The 20,595-nt window shown below is 31.6% G+C and overlaps 2 protein-coding genes across 3 annotated transcripts in view; one reads left to right on the plus strand and one right to left on the minus strand.

Moving 5' to 3' along the window:
* LOC145297642 (uncharacterized) overlaps positions 1 to 19,055 on the minus strand; it is a 50,544-nt gene extending 31,489 nt beyond the window's left edge. The window contains exons 1-2 of one of the 2 annotated variants that reach the window (XM_080143749.1): positions 18,921 to 19,055; positions 2,627 to 2,737 (exon numbers count right to left, since the gene is read on the minus strand). In XM_080143749.1, coding sequence (XP_079999875.1) covers positions 2,627 to 2,649 — 23 coding nt within the window. In that variant the 5' untranslated portion in view covers positions 2,650 to 2,737; positions 18,921 to 19,055. Of the gene's footprint in view, positions 1 to 2,626; positions 2,738 to 9,450; positions 9,581 to 18,920 lie in introns of those variants that run through there. The other variant, XM_080143750.1, reaches the window with a different exon arrangement.
* The window catches only part of LOC145297640 (glutamyl aminopeptidase-like), a 101,385-nt gene extending 81,827 nt beyond the window's left edge, over positions 1 to 19,558 (plus strand). Inside the window, exons 17-19 of the mRNA XM_080143745.1 lie at positions 7,647 to 7,787; positions 11,350 to 11,425; positions 19,385 to 19,558. Of these exons, the coding sequence (XP_079999871.1) occupies positions 7,647 to 7,787; positions 11,350 to 11,425; positions 19,385 to 19,531 (364 nt within the window). The 3' untranslated portion in view covers positions 19,532 to 19,558. The remainder of the gene's footprint in view (positions 1 to 7,646; positions 7,788 to 11,349; positions 11,426 to 19,384) is intronic.
* Positions 19,559 to 20,595: the final 1,037 nt, after the last annotated feature.

The following is a 20,595-nucleotide window of genomic DNA, read 5'->3' on the forward strand; positions in this document are numbered from 1 at the left end:
TTTAGGGTTGTTTTAAAACAAATATTTTAAATATAAAAGAATGCGTTTAATAACAGTGCTAGAACGAAATAAAAACACATCAATAAGTATATAAAAAAAATGTAATCTCTTTCTCGACTCAGGGATATTTCCAGCTTCTGAAATTTTCTGAAACTACAATTTTGATATGAATGTCATTTTTCTACATTTTTATGTATTCCCCCCCCCCCCATTATTATTATTTTTTTTTTTTTTTTTTTTTTTCGTGCTCGACCGAATTATTTTTCTCCATTTTTCTGACTCCAGTAAAAACTGTGTGATGCGAAAATAGAACTTTTGCTGAACTTTAGAAAATGTTTAACTCTTATTAGAGAATCTGTAGCTTAAGCCCGGGTATAAAAGAGATATAAACTATGGTCACTATAATGTTTCAAGCAATAAAAGAGAGATAACTTCCGGTGTCACTGGAGTTATGGCTCCTAGGGACATCAGAGTTTTTTTTTTGGGGGGGGGGTTCTAATAATCTATAAAACGGAAACATATGTTCGTTTTCTCTCTCCTCTTAATCAAACCCCATCCTGCTATCCCACCGTGATAGCAACAAATATTTAGCATAGACACCGCCAAAAATGGCCGAAAAATCAAGTTGTTGTTGCTTTTTAAAACGCAATTACATTTATTAAAATCCATTATTTCTGAGTAACTTTTTTCCCCCAGAAAGATAAAACCCTGAATTTTATCATATAGAAAACAGAATAATGTAAAACTTTTTCTACTATTTTTAATTAAATTTTAAATGTTAAATTTTCCCAAAAAGTTAACAATTGACATTTTTTGTTTTGCACAAAAAAACGTACATAAATATTTAAAAAAAAAAAAAAAGAAAAAGGTTTTTGAAATAATTAATTTATTTGTTGTCTAACTAAGATTTAGGATGATTTTCTATGAGAATATGCAAAAATATTATAATATAAGTACCTGGATTTCAAATAATTCCACTTATTCATATAGGCAACCAGTTACTTTGCGTCGATCTAGACAATGTTTACGTTTGTATTTGATAAAAAGCAAACTATGGAAGACCAAACAGGCCAAAAAAATCTTATTTTTCAGTGACGAAAATTTCAATGTATTATTAAGCTGAGGCTGGCCAGTACCAGATGGGTGACCATTTGTATGAGTTTGGTTTTTAATGTGTATGGGGGGGGGGGGCTCCCCAAAATAGTGGGAGGGGGCAATTTAAAGCAGAATAAAAAAAAAATATTTCAGCGAGTTTGGTCCACCGAAGTCGAAAGGCGGCAAACGTTTTTAAACGGGATCGAAAAAATGATGCTATTTTTAACATAAAGGGTACAATATTTATTGATTTTTTTTTTATCGATTCTTCAAAGCATGCCGTGTTTAATAATGGTCATGCATTATTCAGCTCGCTAAAAAAAAATTGTTAATTTATTTATCAAAGATTTTAAAATGGCTTTTTTCGTATAAATATTTAAAAAAAATTTTTTTTTGTTTTGCTTAACTTAAATTAATTATTTTACTTAACATATTCACCGAATTTCACACTTCAAAACTCAAAAGCGGGATAATTAAACACAATCGAAGTTCTGATATTCAGACGTCAAAATAAGATATGAAAACAACATTTTTTTTTTTAATCTATAATCCTGTCCCTTACAACAACACAATATGTTTTGTTCAGTTTCAGATGATTATTTTAAGCATATTTGGAACCCCCTCAAAACAAGGGAGGGTGTAAGCAAAAAAATATATATATAAAAATATCGTTTATGAAAAATAAGTACACTGTTATAAAGTTCATTCTTCTCTTAATAATCGCTGAAAATTACGTATTGATTGGATAATTACCTGGTTTTAGTAGATTTTTAAAAAGACGGTCCTTCAAAAAGTACTTACCTGCCCCCCCCCCCAGGTTTGGCGGTGCCTAAAGCACATATTGATTACTTCACATACCAAATATCACAGTCACGTCTTTGAATGTATCATGACTCACAATGTTGCTGATAATTAACATATAAAATGCAGAAATAGAAACATGAAAGTTTGAGATGCAAGTGGTGCAAACCCTAGCTTGTTAAGATCTCAGAAATTTCAGTCATAAAATATATGTGTTTATGCAGATACACACAAGAGAAATAGTGTTAGATTATTGCGCCTATGGTTATAAAAGTCGGCTTATCATTTTTTGTTTAAGTTTTCAATTACTTTTTGATTGTGTTTGAAACACAAAAGATTCAAGTTAATCTCTAAAAGGGAAAAATGTATTTTTATACATGCAAAAAAAACTTATAACGAAAATGTTATCACAGCAGCTAAGCAAACCCTAAAATTCAGCTAAATTTGAAATTTGAATAAGTTAATTGTAAAAATCTCCTGAAAGATAAATATTAGTTTTCCGGAACTAATTCAAGCATAATTAGTAAATTAAAGTCTTGAGATATTAAACTCAAAAAACATTACTTTTTACTCAAAATTACAGAATTATCCACCGAAAAATGAAGGTTTAAACTGGCTTTGGTTAATCACAACAAATGACTATCGACAATCAGAATTTCTATGGAAGCTCAAAATCTCATAAAATCAATTTTATTTTTAAATTTATAAAGAAATCAAAACATTATTATACCTCTTAATATGATATTGACTCATTCAACCGAAAACACGACTCTATGTTAAATATCCGCTCGCCGGTAGTGTAACGACTTATGATGATCTTGGAAGGGTTGCTCTAGAGGATCTGAGAAAATAAAAGAAAATTTTAAAAATTAAGAAAGTTATGAATTTTTTTTAACCATCAGCTTCTTTTGGGACATCCTGCATATATTAGGTACAATATAATATTCAATAGAAAATTGGCTCTGTAATAATAAATATGAAATCTGCATGAATTAAAATATATTTAAGTGTAGTTTACAAATAAGCAATGCCGGACATCCCCCATATATATATATATATATATATATATATATATATATATATATATAATATAATATATATAAAGCTCTGTGTGTGTGTGTGTGTGTGTGTGTGTGTGTGTGTGTGTGTGTGTGTGTGTGTGTGTGTGTGTGTGTCTGGTCACGAATAGGCTCCTATATGGTTGACTATTATAGAAAACTGATCACATATAATAATAGAAGATGTATCGAGACACAGGAATGGGTATATTTGATCTGGCATAATGATGATTCATTAAAATTGTGGGGTCTGCGTACGCGCCTGGTCCACAAAGTATGGAAATAAAAAATTTCAAAATTAAAAAAATAATGTTTACAAGTGTTTTTGATATAGATGTACATAATAATGCTTTGATAAGTATGTTTTAACTTAAATAGGGATGGTATAATAAAATTGTGTGGGTCTGCATTCACGCCTGGCCTCCATAGAATGGAAATAGGCACAAACTTTAATAAAGACTTTTCATATCTATCTGCGTAAGTATACTTTAATAATTATGTTTCAGTTTAAAGAAATATGGTATAATAAAATTATGGGGTGTTCGTTCGTGCCTGACCTCCATAGAATGGAAATATGTCACAAAGTTTAACAAGGTTTTTTAATATAGATCCACAGAATATTGTGATAAGTGTTTCAGTGAGAACAGGTATGGTCTAATAAATTATGGGGTTTATCTTTTTTATGTTTACTTTCATCATATTTTGCTTTGGTTTTGGTACTCCCAAATTCGAGCTATTTCTTTACAACCCTACCTTTTCATAATCTATCATACTTTCATAAATCAGAGTCCATTTTCTGTAGGCTGTTTTTGAACCCAGTCAATGACAGGTACTTTTGCTAGTATATATATATATATATATATATATATATATATATATATATATATATATATATGGGGAAATAAATAACTTTAAAACTGTAAATTAAAATTTACAATTAGATTTTAAATTCATTATTCGATAGAAAACAAAAAATGAAAACTGTTTTTGGAGTATTCTGTCGAATAATAAATTTAACTGTAAAATTGAATTTACAGTTTTAAATTATTTTATTTTCCCTTATAATAAGCTCTACTTTCTATTGTGTCTGTATTGAGCTTTTTATTTGGTTGGGATTAATTCATTTATATATATATATATATATATATATATATATATATATATATATATATATATATATATATATATAAATATTAATATTTATATTAAATTAAAATTTACCTCAGATTTTATCGAGTGAGTATTTTCTTTTTTTGCTGTATTGATTGTTCCTATATATATATATATATATATATATATATATATATATATATATATATATATATAATGAACTGAAATAAAGGACGGAGAGGTGAGTTTCACTGTTTGTATTATTAAATATGAAATTATGTGTGCTTTTGTATATATATTACAGTTGTATTTTGTGTCTGAAGATTAGCCATTTTGACATATCTTTTAACGAAATAATGTTTAAGCTTGCTCAAATGGTTATGAAACGATTTTAACACAAATATATCGTATAATAAAACACATGTCGTGATATATTATTGTCTTGGTATTTGCAAAATTATAACATATACATATTAAGAGATACCGCGTTAATAAGGATAGATACATTCATTTTCAGGAAGTTTTTTTTACTGGTCACAACATTGTGTACAATTGTTTCGGCCCATAGTGTTGGCATATAAGGATACAATCGTTCATCAAATTATAACTTGCATAATACTGGTGTAAACGAAAAACTGGCCACCAAATCACCATGAATTTCGAGTTATAACTGCATTACCAGGCAAGTATATACAATCTAAAAATGTAGATAAAGCCCGCTTGAAACTTTATACATACAAGGAGCCTTAAATAAATTTCCTGACATTTTTTCGTATGGCCACTTTTATTGATATTATATACAAGACACTTTAGTCCCCTCCAAAGTAATCACCTCCGGCTGCAATGCACTTGTACCATTCCAACAACTTCTAGAAGGTTCCATGAAAGTCCTCTTGTGTGAGCATATCAATGACCCTTGTCACAGCCGCTTTCATCTTCTTAATTGTCTCATAACAACAACCTCTAAGGTTTTCCTTGAGTTTAGGGAATAAGCAAAATTCACAGAGAGTCAGGTGTGGGCGATAGGGAGAGTGAGGAGCTGTCTTGATGTCCATCTTGGTCAAATAGTCTTGTGGTAAGGATGAAGTTGTGGACTGGTGCATTATCCTGGTGAAAATGCCACTGACCCGATTAGAAGAGTGCTGGCCTCTTCTGACAGAATCTCTTCCTGAACTCCCTTAAAACCATAACATAGTATTCCTCGTTGACTGTCTGTTCAGTAGGAATCCAGCACATGTAGATCATGCCCATGCTGTCATAAAAAGATTATCATAAGTTTCTGGGTCGATTTGCTTTGTTTGGCCTTCTTGGGTCTGAGAGAGCCAGCATGCTTTCACTGGGAACTCTGTCTCTTTGTCTCTGTGTCATAGCAGTAGATCCAGCTTTAATCGCAGGTCACCAGAGCATCAAGAGCTGCAAAATCTGAATTGATCAGCTCAACCATCTCCCTGCTGTCATAATAACGTCTTTCTGATCTTCTTTGAGTACCCTTGGGACAGACTGTATACAAATCTTTGCATCTTCACTTCCTTGCAAATAATTTGTGTGTACATTTTCCACACTGACATCAAACTGTGCACTTATTGTCTCTATAGACACACGATGGTCCTTATTCATGAAATTCTTTATTTGGCCAATCAACTCTCGTTTTCTGACTTCCTTATTCCTCCTACACCTCTCACCATTCTTCACAGACTCCCTGCATTCCTTGAATCTCTTATGCCACTCAAAAACTGATGTTCGATTCATGCAAGATGGTCCAAAAGTAATTTGAAGTATTCCATACGTTTTTGTGGCAATTTTTCCAAGTTTAAAACAGAATTTTATTGTGGATCGTTCTTCTAAAGTGTCCTCACGTCCATATTGCATTTTTAAAATTTATCAGCAGTGACATTCAGGCTTTAGTAAGGTGATTCCAATTCCTGCTGTAGTTTTTAATTTGAATCTGAAATCATAAAAATTGGTCAGTCATCTCATAAGACGTATGGCAATACCATACTGAATTTCCAAGTGTCTATGACAATTTTAAATGCCTGTACAAAAATGTCTGGAAACTTATTGAAGGCACCTCGTATGGTGCTGATAAAAAGTTTTGTTTTTTTAAATGATAAATACTGACTGGATTAACTAGAAATGTCTTATTCGTGGGCCGAAAACCTTTTGAAATATAACTTTTGAAATATTGGATTTTCTAATGAGCAGATGAAGTCCTGGCTTGTGCAAGTTATAATTTGATGAACAATTATATCCTTATGTATCAACACTGTAGGCCAAAACAATTATATGCAATGCTTTCAGCAATAAAAGAAAAACTTTCCAAAAAATGAGTGTATCTATCTTTATTAACATGGCATCTTGAAAGAAAAATATTTATAGCTCTAGTATTGCACTATTGAACTATCTAAACAAGAACTTTATGTTATTCATTCATATGTAATCACTGCCCCAAGTAGTTTAATTATAAATAAGCATCTTATATACACACACAAATTTACAAAGGTATGAAAGATGAAAGTTATTTCGCACAAGTGAATAGTTTCTGTCTATGGGTTTGCAAACTTGTCTCTTGTTTGCAAAATTGAGAAAAGCATGTGTTAGAAACATATAAATAAATAATTATTTTGCTAGATTCCAAAGTCTAAGATTTTATCTATCTTACCAATAATTTTTTTTCAAAACAAAAACTTCACAAGGACCAATAGACTATTGGACAATATACTTAGTAAAATTCAGTTGTAAGTTACACTCTTCTGGAGGTTGAAGATGCAAGCGATACTCAAAATACGATTGCAAATTACTTGGGACTTCTACCCAGTCATGGATGATGGAGCACGAGCATGCTACACTCATGGATTAAGTAAAGGCTTCCGTTTGAAATTCCGTGCATATTCATGACAGAAAGAGTCCAAAGTTCGACATGATACACCTGAAGAAGGTTGGAGATTACGTCGACCGAAATGTTGTGAAAATAACACTCAAGATGAGAATAGTAGACTGCAAAATCTAAATGATGCAAAAAAACTTTGGTACAATTACAGATCTGTTTCATTCATGGGGCAAATAATCAATATTTGCTTGTCAATCACAAAAATTTTAGAAATTGGCCTTTATCTTTGTTATTTATTTATAATCTCATTTTTCTTATAAATATCATAATTTCTTATTGTTTTCTGCTTCAATTTTTTTCTAAATATCATAATGGATTCTTACTGTTTTCTGTTTCAATTTTTTTCTAAATATCATAATGGATTCTTATTGTTGTCTGTTTCAATTTTTTTCTAAATATCATAATGGATTCTTACTGTTTTCTGTTTCAATTTTTTTCTAAATATCATAATGGATTCTTATTGTTGTCTGTTTCAATTTTTTTCTAAATATCATAATGGATTCTTATTGTTGTCTGTTTCAATTTTTTTCTAAATATCATAATGGATTCTTATTGTTGTCTGTTTCAATTTTTTTCTAAATATCATAATGGATTCTTATTGTTGTCTGTTTCAATTTTTTTCTAAATATCATAATGGATTCTTATTGTTGTCTGTTTCAATTTTTTTTCTAAAACTTGTTACTCTTTCACTTGAGGTATATTTGGTTTGCATTGGACCAAAACAAAGTGAAACCCGAAGCTTTTGTTGATGTCATGGAGGCCATTTCTTTTAATCCTATCGGCAACTGTGTTGCCTGGGAATGGCTTAGAGAAAATCTACAATATGTCCTGCAACGGTAAGTAATCTTTATTAATATGAGGATTCTTAGAGTAAAAGCCGTTTATGAGATATCCATACTTACATATTCATAAATGTGTAACGATACCTAAATGTTTATGTAAAAAATAAATAAAAAGTATATCTTGTTCTACTTTGGTATTGAGCACTCTTGTATATATCAATATAATTAATGCAATTATACTCAATCTTGTTTAAAACCACCAGAGCGTATCATTCGTTTGATTATCTCCCTTACCTCATTTTATGCACAAGAAACTCTAAATCCTATATAAAAATCAACAGCTCTTAGGAAGGAAGTTTATAGGTAAGTAAACAATACACAAACAATAAACAATAGTTTTTTTTTTTTTCATAGGAATGAAACTTAATATCTGTTGTCACCTTGAAGAGCTTACAATAAATAAGACAACATGGAGGTATATTTACAAGATTGTGTATTTAATGAAGTACAGAATAGTATGTTACAGGAAGACTACATCACAGCTCTTCATTGTAAGCTCTACATATAGAACCTGGAAGAGTCCATATATTCCCGAAATATAACAGATCACCATTACATCGTAACAATATCTATAATAACCAATACAATGAATAGAATTTCTGGCCAAATTTTGGGTGCCAGAAAAGAAAGAAAAGAATAGATTCCCTTTGTCTTTTGCAATTCTGACCTATCCTAAGATGAAGAATCTTACAAAATTCCCTTTGCACTATGATTCGTCCCTTCAATAAAACGATGCAAATGTGTTCTCTACAGAACAATCAGCTGCTTGCAGTATGTCTCACGTTGAAGCTCCATAAAACGAAGCACAAGATGAAACTAAACACTTTGTTTCATGAACCATAAAATCATTCAAATTTAATTGATTTAAACTCTTAAATATGTGTTCCATAGTAAAACACGATCTAGAAATTATATCATTTGTCATAAATCTACATTGATTTTTTGCTAGTCGTGTTAGAGTTTTTTTGGATCTGAATAAACTAATTGGCCTTGCTTCTTTTAAAAAGTCTATTAGCAACACCAGAATAGATAATAGTATCATTAGCATAGATGCTTATCTTTCAAATAATATTTTCAAGGTAATCATTGATATAGAAAAGAAACAATAATAAATTGAATAATAAAATAGAACCCTGAGGATCATCAGCATTGATAGGAAAAGAAGATGAGGAGACAACATTTAAAGTTACTCACAAGCTGCAATCAGAAAAAAAAAGACTTAACAATGTCAAAGAACCTAATTACTTAAGTAGAATATCAGATTAGTCAATTTTATAGAGAAATGTGGGGTTAAAAAGAGGGAGCTCTTCTCTACAGTAATAAAATATCTCATTTAGTGAAAAACAAATTCGTATGAATCAAAATGGTACAAATCTTTTGGCCAGCTCGATTCCATTGTTAGCAATGGTTTCATCAATTCCTTCTAAAATCAGAAGGGACCACATGAAGGCTGCCAATACCCATAATGAAAATGGTGCTATCCACTTCACCACTCTCACCTCATATGGAAATTTAATGTTTCTTATCAACGAAAACTATGTTTCATTTGTTAATAATATTACTTTTATGTTTCTGCCTCTTTTATTCTTCCTAGAAATTGAAATGTGTTGTGTTGTTCCTACTCAATTCTTTTAATAGCCATGATGTCATTTCTCACCTCAAATTTGTGTCATTACTGCTGCATATCTTCTCCCAGTCAGTTTCTTCTCTCTGACCAGGATCTGAGTTATTCATTTGCTGCTGAACTTATAACTTCATTGAGTTATAGAAGACAAATTAAGAATTCTGAAAATGGAAGTTTATTGAGAGAAAAATATTAAGTAATTACAAGTACAATTTACACTTTTTTGTTCAGGAGAGAGACAATTATTAAATATTAAACTAAGCTAGATAAATAGTTAGATAGATGGATAGATAGATAGATAGATAGATAGATAGATAGATAGATAGATCAGCACCCATCATCACATGTGATTCTCAATATTTTTGTCATTGTTATGAGCTCCTAAAACTGTTGCAAAAGTCTAAATGACGTTTTGTTTTGGATGCAATTTTGCTTGCATACAATTTGATGGGTGTTGTTGAAAGGAATTAACACTACTACTGCTGCTGATGATATTACTAGTGTACATTGTTGTTGTTGTTGTTGATGAAAGGAGATAATGACTGATACTGCAAACACACTTAAAGGTCCCTGGTTTATCCGCACTATAACCAAACACATCTTTCAGTGATGTTGATGCTTGGTGTCTGGTTGATAATTTCACACATATGGCAAGTATAGCAAATAGCATTTCTTTAACATAGATTCTAGCTGAGATTTTAAAAAAAAGATGCACAAATCTGTTGGAGAGAAATACATGTATTGTTTTGACATGGAGTCATGAAATGCCTGTGTCATCTGATTAGACGTTCATTAGACATTCGTTTGCTTTATCTTTTATAAATGATCACATTGCATGTTACAATATTTTTTAATGTAATCGGGTATGATCCCGCACAGTCGGGATATTCTATTTATAAACGATGCTGCTAGGAACTAACGAATTGAATTAATTTACGTTCTGCTACCAACCAATCAGAAACCAGAATTTCTCCATAAATATTAAACCTTTCTGTAGCAATTTCGCATATGTTTTCTTCATGTCAACACGGGAAGAATCATTTGTTCTGTTGATTCCAACTCGAGAACTGTCTACTGAGAACCAGTCACCTCCAGGACTTGTGTAGAACAACGAACCATCGGAAACTGTTCTGAAATTAAACATGGCTTACACTTCAAGACTGCACATTCTCAAAGAGTTTTACTTTCATGCCCAAGATGCTGATTGACTAATTGTTGCATAGGCATTTTGTTATCACGTACGCATTATCAGTTTTGTTAATGCAGTTGAACTGATAACATTTAAAATCAGATCAGGCTGTCTAAAGATACTGCCTTCCTGATCAAAAATGCACTAAATATTGATGTTATTGCATTTTTTCCCCTTTCACTTGTAAAACTCAATCATGTGCTCCAAAGCTAAAAACAAAAACAACAATTTTCATTTACAAAAGCAACCAAGCCAAACACAGTGAATAAATATTTGATGACCTAAGGAACTTGAAGTAGAAAAGCTTCTACCAAAATTGCTAGATTTGGTATTAAATAACCCAAAAAGTGGTTGATATGGCATAAAACAAAACAACCAAACTAAACACTATGAATAAATATTTAAAGACATAAAGAATTTAAAGCATAAATTTTTTTACCAAAATAACCAGATTTAGCATTAAATAACCCAAAAAGGGTTGATATGCCATAAAATAAAACAACCAAACTAGCACAGTATGTCTGTTAACATGTCTGTCTTAAAACTATGATAACACAAATCGCTACTAAAAGAAACTCTATGACTATTAAAAAGAAAATATAATCGTGTCATAGATTTAATTTTTCAATCTTTCTTGCTAATAAATGAGAAAACATGTTTCTTCCATAAAACACTGAATTTTTGATTCCATCTTTTCTTTGTTTTATTTTTGTTTCTTCATAATATTCCTGCCATTGGAATAGTTTCTCTCCAGCCAAAGTGGAATTCCTCATTTACAGAATTACCAAATCCTTCAATACTGAATTCCAACTTAACCAAGTAAGTAATAAGATTTATTTCTCTTAGAGTTCTTTAATGGGAATGTGCAATACGTTTGACCTTCTATTAAGATTGTAATTTAATTTTGTTTTGCACTTTTAATTGTATTGAAAGGAAATGTTCAGAAACTAACTTGTTTTATTTTTAGAAGGGTTTCAATTTTACATGTAAGTTTAACATATGTAAATTCGGGTTTGTTTTACGATACACATAGATTCAAAAAGTTGTCAAAAAACAAATATATAGCAAATAAATGTTATCAAAGGCAAGATAAGTTACTTTTCTACCTAACTGGATAAGTTTTTAGTGTTTTTATTTAATGTAACATGCTTATTCAGCTCGAGAAACATACAGTGTTTACCGATGTATTGGAAAATTTAAAATGGCACCAGACTCTCTGTTGAACATGGTAAGTTGGTAAAACTAGTTAAAAAGTTTTTTAACAACTTTTTTCGAATCAATGTGTATAGTAATACAAACCCGTAAATTCCTCCTGGCTTCGATGTCCAAAGTAAAAATAAAATTTAACAAAAAAAAAACGACGTTCCTACCACTCTGCTGTCTAATTTCTTCCAACTGCATAAACACAACTCTCTGCTCACAAAACTCGCTCCTTCTGCCACCAAATCCTATGGCCCTGTCGGTGGGGCATTAGAATACACTGACTGCCCCCCTGCAGAGGGTAAAAGTCCCTCAATGGGGGTCCTGGATATGACCTTAAACTATATCCAGTGGTGAGGCCCCAGCTTGCGGGCTTTGGGAAGTGTGGAGCCACCCTTTAATTACCATTGCTCCCAGGTCCACTCTGACCCGGAGTGGTAGTACCTGTTAGGGTTCCAACTATGGGTTAAATAGAAACCGACTTGAAAACAACAAATATATTCTATTAAAAAAATTTTCTTTAGATTCGGCATTAAATAACCCGAAAAGGGTTGATATGCCATAAAACAAAAATATGCCATAAAACAAAAACAACCAACCAACCAAATCCTAAATCGCCGAGTTTCTATAAAAGTCAGGTTTTTATACTACAATCAGCAGCATCTCATTTGCATAAAGCGATCAGCTGAATTAGCATAAAACATGAAAGGTAGCCATTTTTTTTTTTTTTTTTTTTTTTTCTGTTTGTCTGCATGGGACCGCACAAGAAACAGGTATGTACTGATCTTTTAATTTTAATTACAATTTAAAATTGTCCTCTTAGATAAAATAATTCTTTTGCGATTGCTTTAACTATGTATAGGGGAAGAGGGCGCGGCGCCACAACACCCCCACTCCTTCACTTTCACCCCATCCCTCAAGAGAGTTGTCTCCCTCAGAACAATGACAAATTGTAAAACAGCGCCAAAAAAACATTTACTTCCTCCTTTCGTTTTGGTCGTGTCTAGGCTATTTCTAGCTACATATTGTTAGTGGCAAAGATTCAGTTAAAGGGAGATAACTCTTAAACGCAATTATGTCCCTTCCTATACTGTCAGATGTGGTTGCTAGGCATTTGTGATTGACTTTTAGAAGCCAACACTAATTCACCAATTAAATAAAGCATTTCGAGTAAAACCGCGGTTTATTACCCTGATGAAAAATTGTGAACAAACGATAAATATTGTTTTATCTTGTTGTTTTTGTTAAATATTAATAAATGGGGAACCATTTCGAGTTCAAAAAATCAAATCAGATCAGGCTCTCTTGCTATACGATCAGGTCAGATGTAGTTGCCGGTGTTGTACAGGGGTTTGCCAGAACAACCTGAATGAAGATATTTTCCCTGAAAGTAAGCCCTAACTAAATATTCAAAATAGTATAGTATTCACAGCCCAACTAAGATCTTCTCGCTGTGATCAACCCACGTTGGCTTTTAAGAGGAATAGTGCATCTTCTCTTAGTGATGCGACTTTAAGTTAAGAGTACTTAGTTGGATACTCCACCAGACTAGATGAATTCTTATCCTGGAATCTAGAAAAATTAATCAATCACAAGAAAGATATACTATAGCACATTTAAATGGTCCATTTAGGAGAGGAAAATTATATTCCCAACTTCTTTTCTAACTTTGTGTTTGAGAGGTAAAGGAGAACTTTAATAGAATATTTGAATATATATGTATTTTTTATGTATTTTTTATGTATTTTATATGTATTTTATATGTATCTCATATGTATTTTATATGTATTTTATATGTATCTCATATGTATTTTTTATGTATTTTTTATGTATTTTATATGTATTTTATATGTATCTCATATGTATTTTATATGTATTTTTTATGTATTTTTTATGCATTTTATATGTATCTCATATGTATTTTATATGTATTTTTTATGTATTTTATATGTATCTCATTTATATCTCATATGTAACTCATTTGCATTTCATTTGTATCTCATTTGTATCTCATATGTATCTTATATGTATCTCATATGTATCTCATTTGTATCTCATATGTATTTTTTATGTATTTTATATGTATTTTATATGTATCTCATATGTATCTCATATGTATTTTTATGTATTTTATATGTATCTTATATGTATTTCATTTGTATCTCATATGTATCTCATTTGTATCTCATTTGTATCTCATATGTATCTCATTTGTATTTCATATGTATCTCATATGTATTTTATATGTATTTTATATGTATTTTATATGTATCTCATTTGTATCTCATATGTATCTCATATGTACCTATTTATTATGCCTCCCCACGGGACAGAGTTAGACACCAGGGTCGTTTTTTAACGTGGAGAAAAGGTACAAAAATAAAAATTGTCTCAGTCGTGAAGGATTTCTCCTCCACCGCTGAGACTTTCAATTGAAGTAAAATGAAACACCTTAGACTGGAGATCATTTTCTAAAGAATCAGCCATTGCCTTCGATATATGGGTGTTGTGCTATCATTTATATTTAACTCAGATTTATGCACTCCATCCGGGAGAATCTATATCCACTTCAAATGTATTCAAATGTCTTCCCGTTTGTAGAACACAATATTGCAGCATACCTTATTACAAATTAGTGATCTTTAAATCCAAACAATTCTTGTTCTAAACCAACTCATAAGTAACCAAAACACAGTCCATATCATTGATCAATGTGAGTAGCCCCATAATGTTCCTCATTTTTCGGCTGATAATCATTCTGTCTCAATTAGCCTATCCTCAACTAGCTATTGGCCTTGATAAATGATAGCCAATAATAAAAACCAACATTTTTAAAAAGAAATTTAAAAAAAGTTTTTTTTTGTCAGGAAAACCTGGCATAAGGATATTTTCCTTGAAAGTGAACCCTGGCTAAATATTCAAAATGACATAGTATTTGCAGCTTGGTCAAATCTGAAAGACGAATCACATCATGGATCATCATTAAGATTTATGCAAATGCTTTGGATTTGAAAGAAAATTCATGAACTCTACAAAAGAGCCACGAGAAATATTCAAATCTGTTTCACGTTCTCCTAATTAAGTGAAAATAATAAATAACATCGGATTTTTCTTCTCTCTGTGCCTAAATCTAAACACGGATTCCATAAACAAAGGTTCCTAGAACTGCCCGCCTGTGGAACTCTGTTCTACTCACTTACTTTCCAGCTGGTCATCTTCAAGTTCAATGTAAACAAGTTCTTGTTGAGACCCCCCCCCCCAATTAATATGCTCTTATCTCAGTAACTACCTTACACTCATTAACCCTTATCCTTGGGTGACCTTGGGCCTTGATAAGTGATGATTTCCATGTAAAAAAAAAAAATTCCAACATCTGCACGAAAATTGTGATAAAAAAGAAATGCCTAAGAAGCATTAACTTCCTGTTTGCTTGAACAAGTTTTTTGTTTGTTTGTTTTTTGTAATTACATTCTAAACATGTGTGTATAGATGAGTATGCCTGTATGCATATATGCATATATGCATGTAAACATGTATGCATACATGCATATATGCATATATACATGCATACATATATATTAATAGATTAACGTGAAAAAGGAAAAAAAATGTAAATTGTGGAATTTAGAGGGGGGGACAGTAGATCTTTATTTTTTTAGGTGTGATAGGTCACATCGTAAAAATTTACCAATTTCTGTATAGCCGCTTAAAGTATAATAAAAACAAACAAATGAAATGTTCGAAAGTTACTAGGGGCAAATAACTCTAAACAAAGGGTTTTTTTTTAAATCGATGTTGGAATAATAATTCCAAATAAATTAAATTAAATATGTTATCAATATAATTATTGTTTAAAATTTATTAAATAACAATTTTAAATAGAACACTTAAAACAATTCTCTCGCTAAAAACATTAATTAAGATACCGCTATTTAATAAAATCGATTTTTCTTAATGTAATATGCAAATGACATGATCTCCTAATTGTATACTTTGCAATAATCATACTATATTTAGAAATAAATGAAAAAGTAAAGGAAACTTTTGTATATATATTAATCAAATTGTGAACAAACAAACAAACAGACAGGAATACGAATTTATAGATATATATATATGTATGTATATATGTGTGTGTGTATTTATATATGTATATATATGCATGTATATATAATATATATATATGTATACATACATATGTGTAGATATATATGTATGTATGCATATATATGTATATATATATGTATGTATATATATATATGTGTGTATATATGCATATGTGTGTTTATATATATGTATATATATATATGTATGTGTGTATATATATATATATATATATATATATATATGATGATAATCAACAAAGAGACCAGTCGTCCTTAAAACAATTTTTCCTCTATGAACTTTTTAACTGAAGATCTTGACCAAGGTCTACCCATTAATTGCATCATTTTTGTCGGACATGTATCGTTTTTTATTAATTAATTATTATTATTAAATTGTATTAATTTATTTAAATTGATTCAAACATGAATAGGTAAAAGCAAATTAATTCAATTAATTTAATTGGTCCCATCGTCACCGTCGTCATGATCACTGGGGAGTTCTGCTGTTTTGGATGCTCCTTTGGTTTGGGATTTGTACAGACACCGCAAGTCATGACCACCTGTTTTATGTGTCATGTGTGTTGGGTTTGTTTTTATTTATTTATTGTTTGGACTGTTATGAACAGCGTGTGTACGGCACTGTATAACTGGATCCTCACTGCCTCGTGGACCAAGGTTCTTTAACCAAAGGCTAAGGATGAGGTAACTCTGACAGAAACCTCGAGAGAAGCTTAGGCCCTGTCAGCTGTGGCATGCATGGCCTACCAGTGTGTGGAATATGCTCTGGTGCCCAGCAACCTAACTCCCAGACATGGCTTGAATAGCCGTTTTTCAAGACAACCCATCTAGGAGAAGCAAATCTCTGATCTAAAAAACTATAAAGCAGAAGACCAGTACCCGTATTAAGCTGGTCTGCAGTTTGGTTTGTTGCTGGTTATCTTGCTCTTGTTTATTGTTGGATCTCAACATTTTGGACCGAGAAAGAGACTTAGCTGTCATACAATGCTAAAACTCTGTAATAGCATCTTTGTACAGATACTTCCTCAGACATTTGTCTGATGGGAAAGTTGTGACACATGTAGGCCTGACAGGCTGGAAGCATGTAATAATTGATCTGCACACAGACGATAAAAGGCCTTTTCTAACTTAGCTTTTCACAACAATACTTAGGCAGTTATGTGCTCAGTAGGACTTTTTGTGACTGAACAGCTTTTTCAGGATAGTACTGCTCACCCAAGAATTTGGGAGGGGACAAGAGAATACGTCCTAAACATATTAGCAGGAACAGGAACAGAAGATATTATGCTAAATGACACTTACTTCAGCTCTGTTGCTGGAATGCGAGAACACTTATTGACAATGGTAAAAGACTAAAATGGAACACTACAATTTTGGCTAAGGAATTGCAAAGATACAATGTAGACATTGCTGCACTCTCTGAAATGCATTTCGCAGGTGAGGATCCAACTTGTTAATCATGAGTCAGGCTACACAATCTTCTGGTCTGGTAGATTTGAAAAAGAGAGGCGTGAGGCTGGTGTGAGCTTTGCAGTTAAGCATAAATGACCGCTAAACATAAATGTGCCATGAGATTGAAAATCCCCTTTGCTACTGGTCGTTACATGAATGTTCTTTCTTTGTGCCAACTCTTACTTTGTCTGAAGACAATATTACTTCCTTTTATCACATGCTTAGATCTATTATCACCCATTTGCCAAGTTCTGAGAGTTTGGTGGTTCTTGATGACTTCAATGTATGGATCGGATCAGACAGTGAGACTTGGCTTCCGCTGGGTCTGTATGGCATTGACAAAATCAATTCAAATGGTATGTTGCTCCTCCATTTCTGCAGTTAACTAAATCTTATTATCACCAATACTTTTTCTCACCAGAAAAACAAGGAGACCTGATTTCATTCCCAGTTGAAACATGGCCATTTGCTTGATTACATACTGTATAGACGTGGTGATCTTGGAAATTTTTGCAAAATTAGAATAATGCATGGTGCTAACTGGTGTACTGATCATTTAATGGTTGGAGCTTAACTCAAAATTACAATTTGCAAGAAAAGCTGTTTCAATAGAGTTAAAGTGCCTAAGCATATTGATGTCTCCAAATTGAAGGATCCAGTCATATGAAGCTCCTTGAAATCTGCTTTTAACCAGGTGGATGTCTCAGATTGTGATTGGGAGACAGTAAGAGATACAATATACCAAAAAGGTGTTGAAGCTCTTGGATTGAAGGTTCTCAGGCATTGAGATTGGTTTGCTGATAACTCCAATCTAATTAACACTCAAACTGATAGGAAACGGAAAGTTTTCAACTCATCACCTCTGAACAAGCCAGCGCTCGCTGCCCACTTCTCTTCTGTACGAAGTGAAGTCCAGTGTTGTGTGCGCCAAATAAAGAACAAATGGTGGTCTAACCTCTCCAGGAAGATACAGACTGCCTACGATCATCGAGATGTTAAGACATTTTGCACTTTGCTTCGTCAAGCCTATCTTTTTCAACTGCAACACTCCTGGCAGGTTTCGTTGCTGTTAGTTTCTTCCAAACCAATGACTGTTTTCAATGTCATGCCTGCTTAAGGGTGTGCAAGTCGCTGCTAGGACTTAAAAGTCATTTTCATACACATGGACTTTCAGTGACTGAGGGAGTGGCACTCTTCTGACAAAATGTTGCAATCATCATATGTATATATATATATATATATATATATATAGAGAGAGAGAGAGAGAGAGAGAGAGAGAATAAATGACAAAAATTTATATTCCAAAATTCATGATGTTGACCATCTTATAATTTATTCTTTAAAGCAGTCGATTTATACAATTCTTGACAGTATTTGTTTTGTAGCGCAAAATCAATCACTTAATTATTATATAAATTCGTGAATCTATTATGCCCTTAACTCATCAGAAGAAATAGCAACATTCAATCCGTCAAAAGGAATTAAAATGTGATTTGACATGGTGAAAATTCGAAAATTGGAAGGGAAGCTGCAGTTACCTTTATATTTTTCCATTACGCCATAATGAATTCAATATGGCCTGTTAAAAAAAAATGAGGAGGCATGATGTGTCCTTCACTGCTAACAACACCGAAAACCATCACTGGTGACTTTTAGAAATCTTTAAATTTCTGAATTGCTGTGTTTTGCTTCTATAGACAATATAGACACATGTCTTTTCATTTCAGTGGTTATAGTCTGAAAAAAAAAAAAAAAAAACAACATTAATTAGTATATTTTGAATTGATATTACAAAATCATAAGTGTTCTCAAATATCTTACATACCCTGTATATATACAGCTGCTGCTGCTGCTGTCTTAAAACACTCACGCAAAATTCATTAAATGAAGGTAATCCAAAAGACATCAACTTATTTTAGTAATTATCGCCCATGATTCTTTCTTTTTTTGTGTGTATGTGGTTTCTTTCAAGAGGCATTAACTTTATCATCTTTGTTTTCAGATATTGGAAATTTTCCAGAAGTTTCCGAATTCGGATGACACTCAGAGTTATCAAAGCCTTATCATTCAGGAGGTTGAAAATAACATATTTTGGATGAAGGCATCGAAGCCAAAAATGGTGGCTTGGCTCAACAAATTTCACAATTAAAAATTTTTTGTCGCTAAAAGAAAGAAACACTGTCATGTTTTTTAATTTTATTTCTTTCACATCAGAAAACCCTTGCTAAATAAGCTTGCATTAAGTAAAAGCAATGTTATAAATTGTCGCCCCTTGCACTAGTTAATTATAAGATATCTTTCTTGTAGTTAGATAACTTGGTTCTTTTTTTATTGTAGCGAAATTCGAAAAATAAAATATTGAATTTCAAGTGAAATCAATGGTATCTACTGAACTGCCATGTCGCAGTTATGAAAATATCCAAAAATTACGAAAAACGATTAAGTAGAAAATTAATTATTTATGAAAAAAGTTTTCAAAGATAATTAGAAAAAATTAAGTTTTGCTAATTTGCTAAAAGATTTTCAGTTTTCTGAAAATATTTACCTCCCTTTTGTTGCAATTAGAACTCTCCAGTTTCTTTTTTTTTTTTTTTTTTGATAAACTGAATTTTCACTAATAGTCTTTGAAAACTATTTTCATTAAATAATAACCCCATGGATTAAATAAAATGTTCCATTTAAAATTCCGTGCAGATTCCCGAGTTTGATAAGATACACATGAAGAAGGTCGAAGGTTACATCAGCCGAAATGTGGGAATAACATTTAAGATGAGAACAGTATGATGAATGTATATTTTTGAGATGAAGATTGAAAATTATTTTTTGTATTATTTGTATTATTATTTTCATCTTGTTTTTGTTTTTTTTCTTCACAACATTTTGGCCGATGTAACCTTCGACCATCTTCAGCTGTATTTACACGTGAGTTTATTAGTGAATAGTGAACAATGTTTTTTTTTTTTTTTTTTTTGCTTCCCAACAAACACAGCCGTTAGAAATTCAAACGCAAATAACGCTAAGTCTATTTCTTTTTCTTTCTTTCTTTTTTCTTTTAATAAATCCGGGTCCATTCCGGTTTTTGATATGATGAATGTATGTTCTTGAGATGAGGACTGATAATTATTTTTTGTATTATTTGAACTATTATTCTCATCAAACAACAACCAAGATGAGAATAATAGTCCAAATAATACAAGAAAATAATGAGAATAG

The sequence above is a fragment of the Euprymna scolopes genome, chromosome 18 (assembly GCF_053919585.1).
Source record: "Euprymna scolopes isolate OS-2025 chromosome 18, ASM5391958v1, whole genome shotgun sequence".
Lineage (NCBI taxonomy): Eukaryota > Metazoa > Mollusca > Cephalopoda > Sepiida > Sepiolidae > Euprymna > Euprymna scolopes.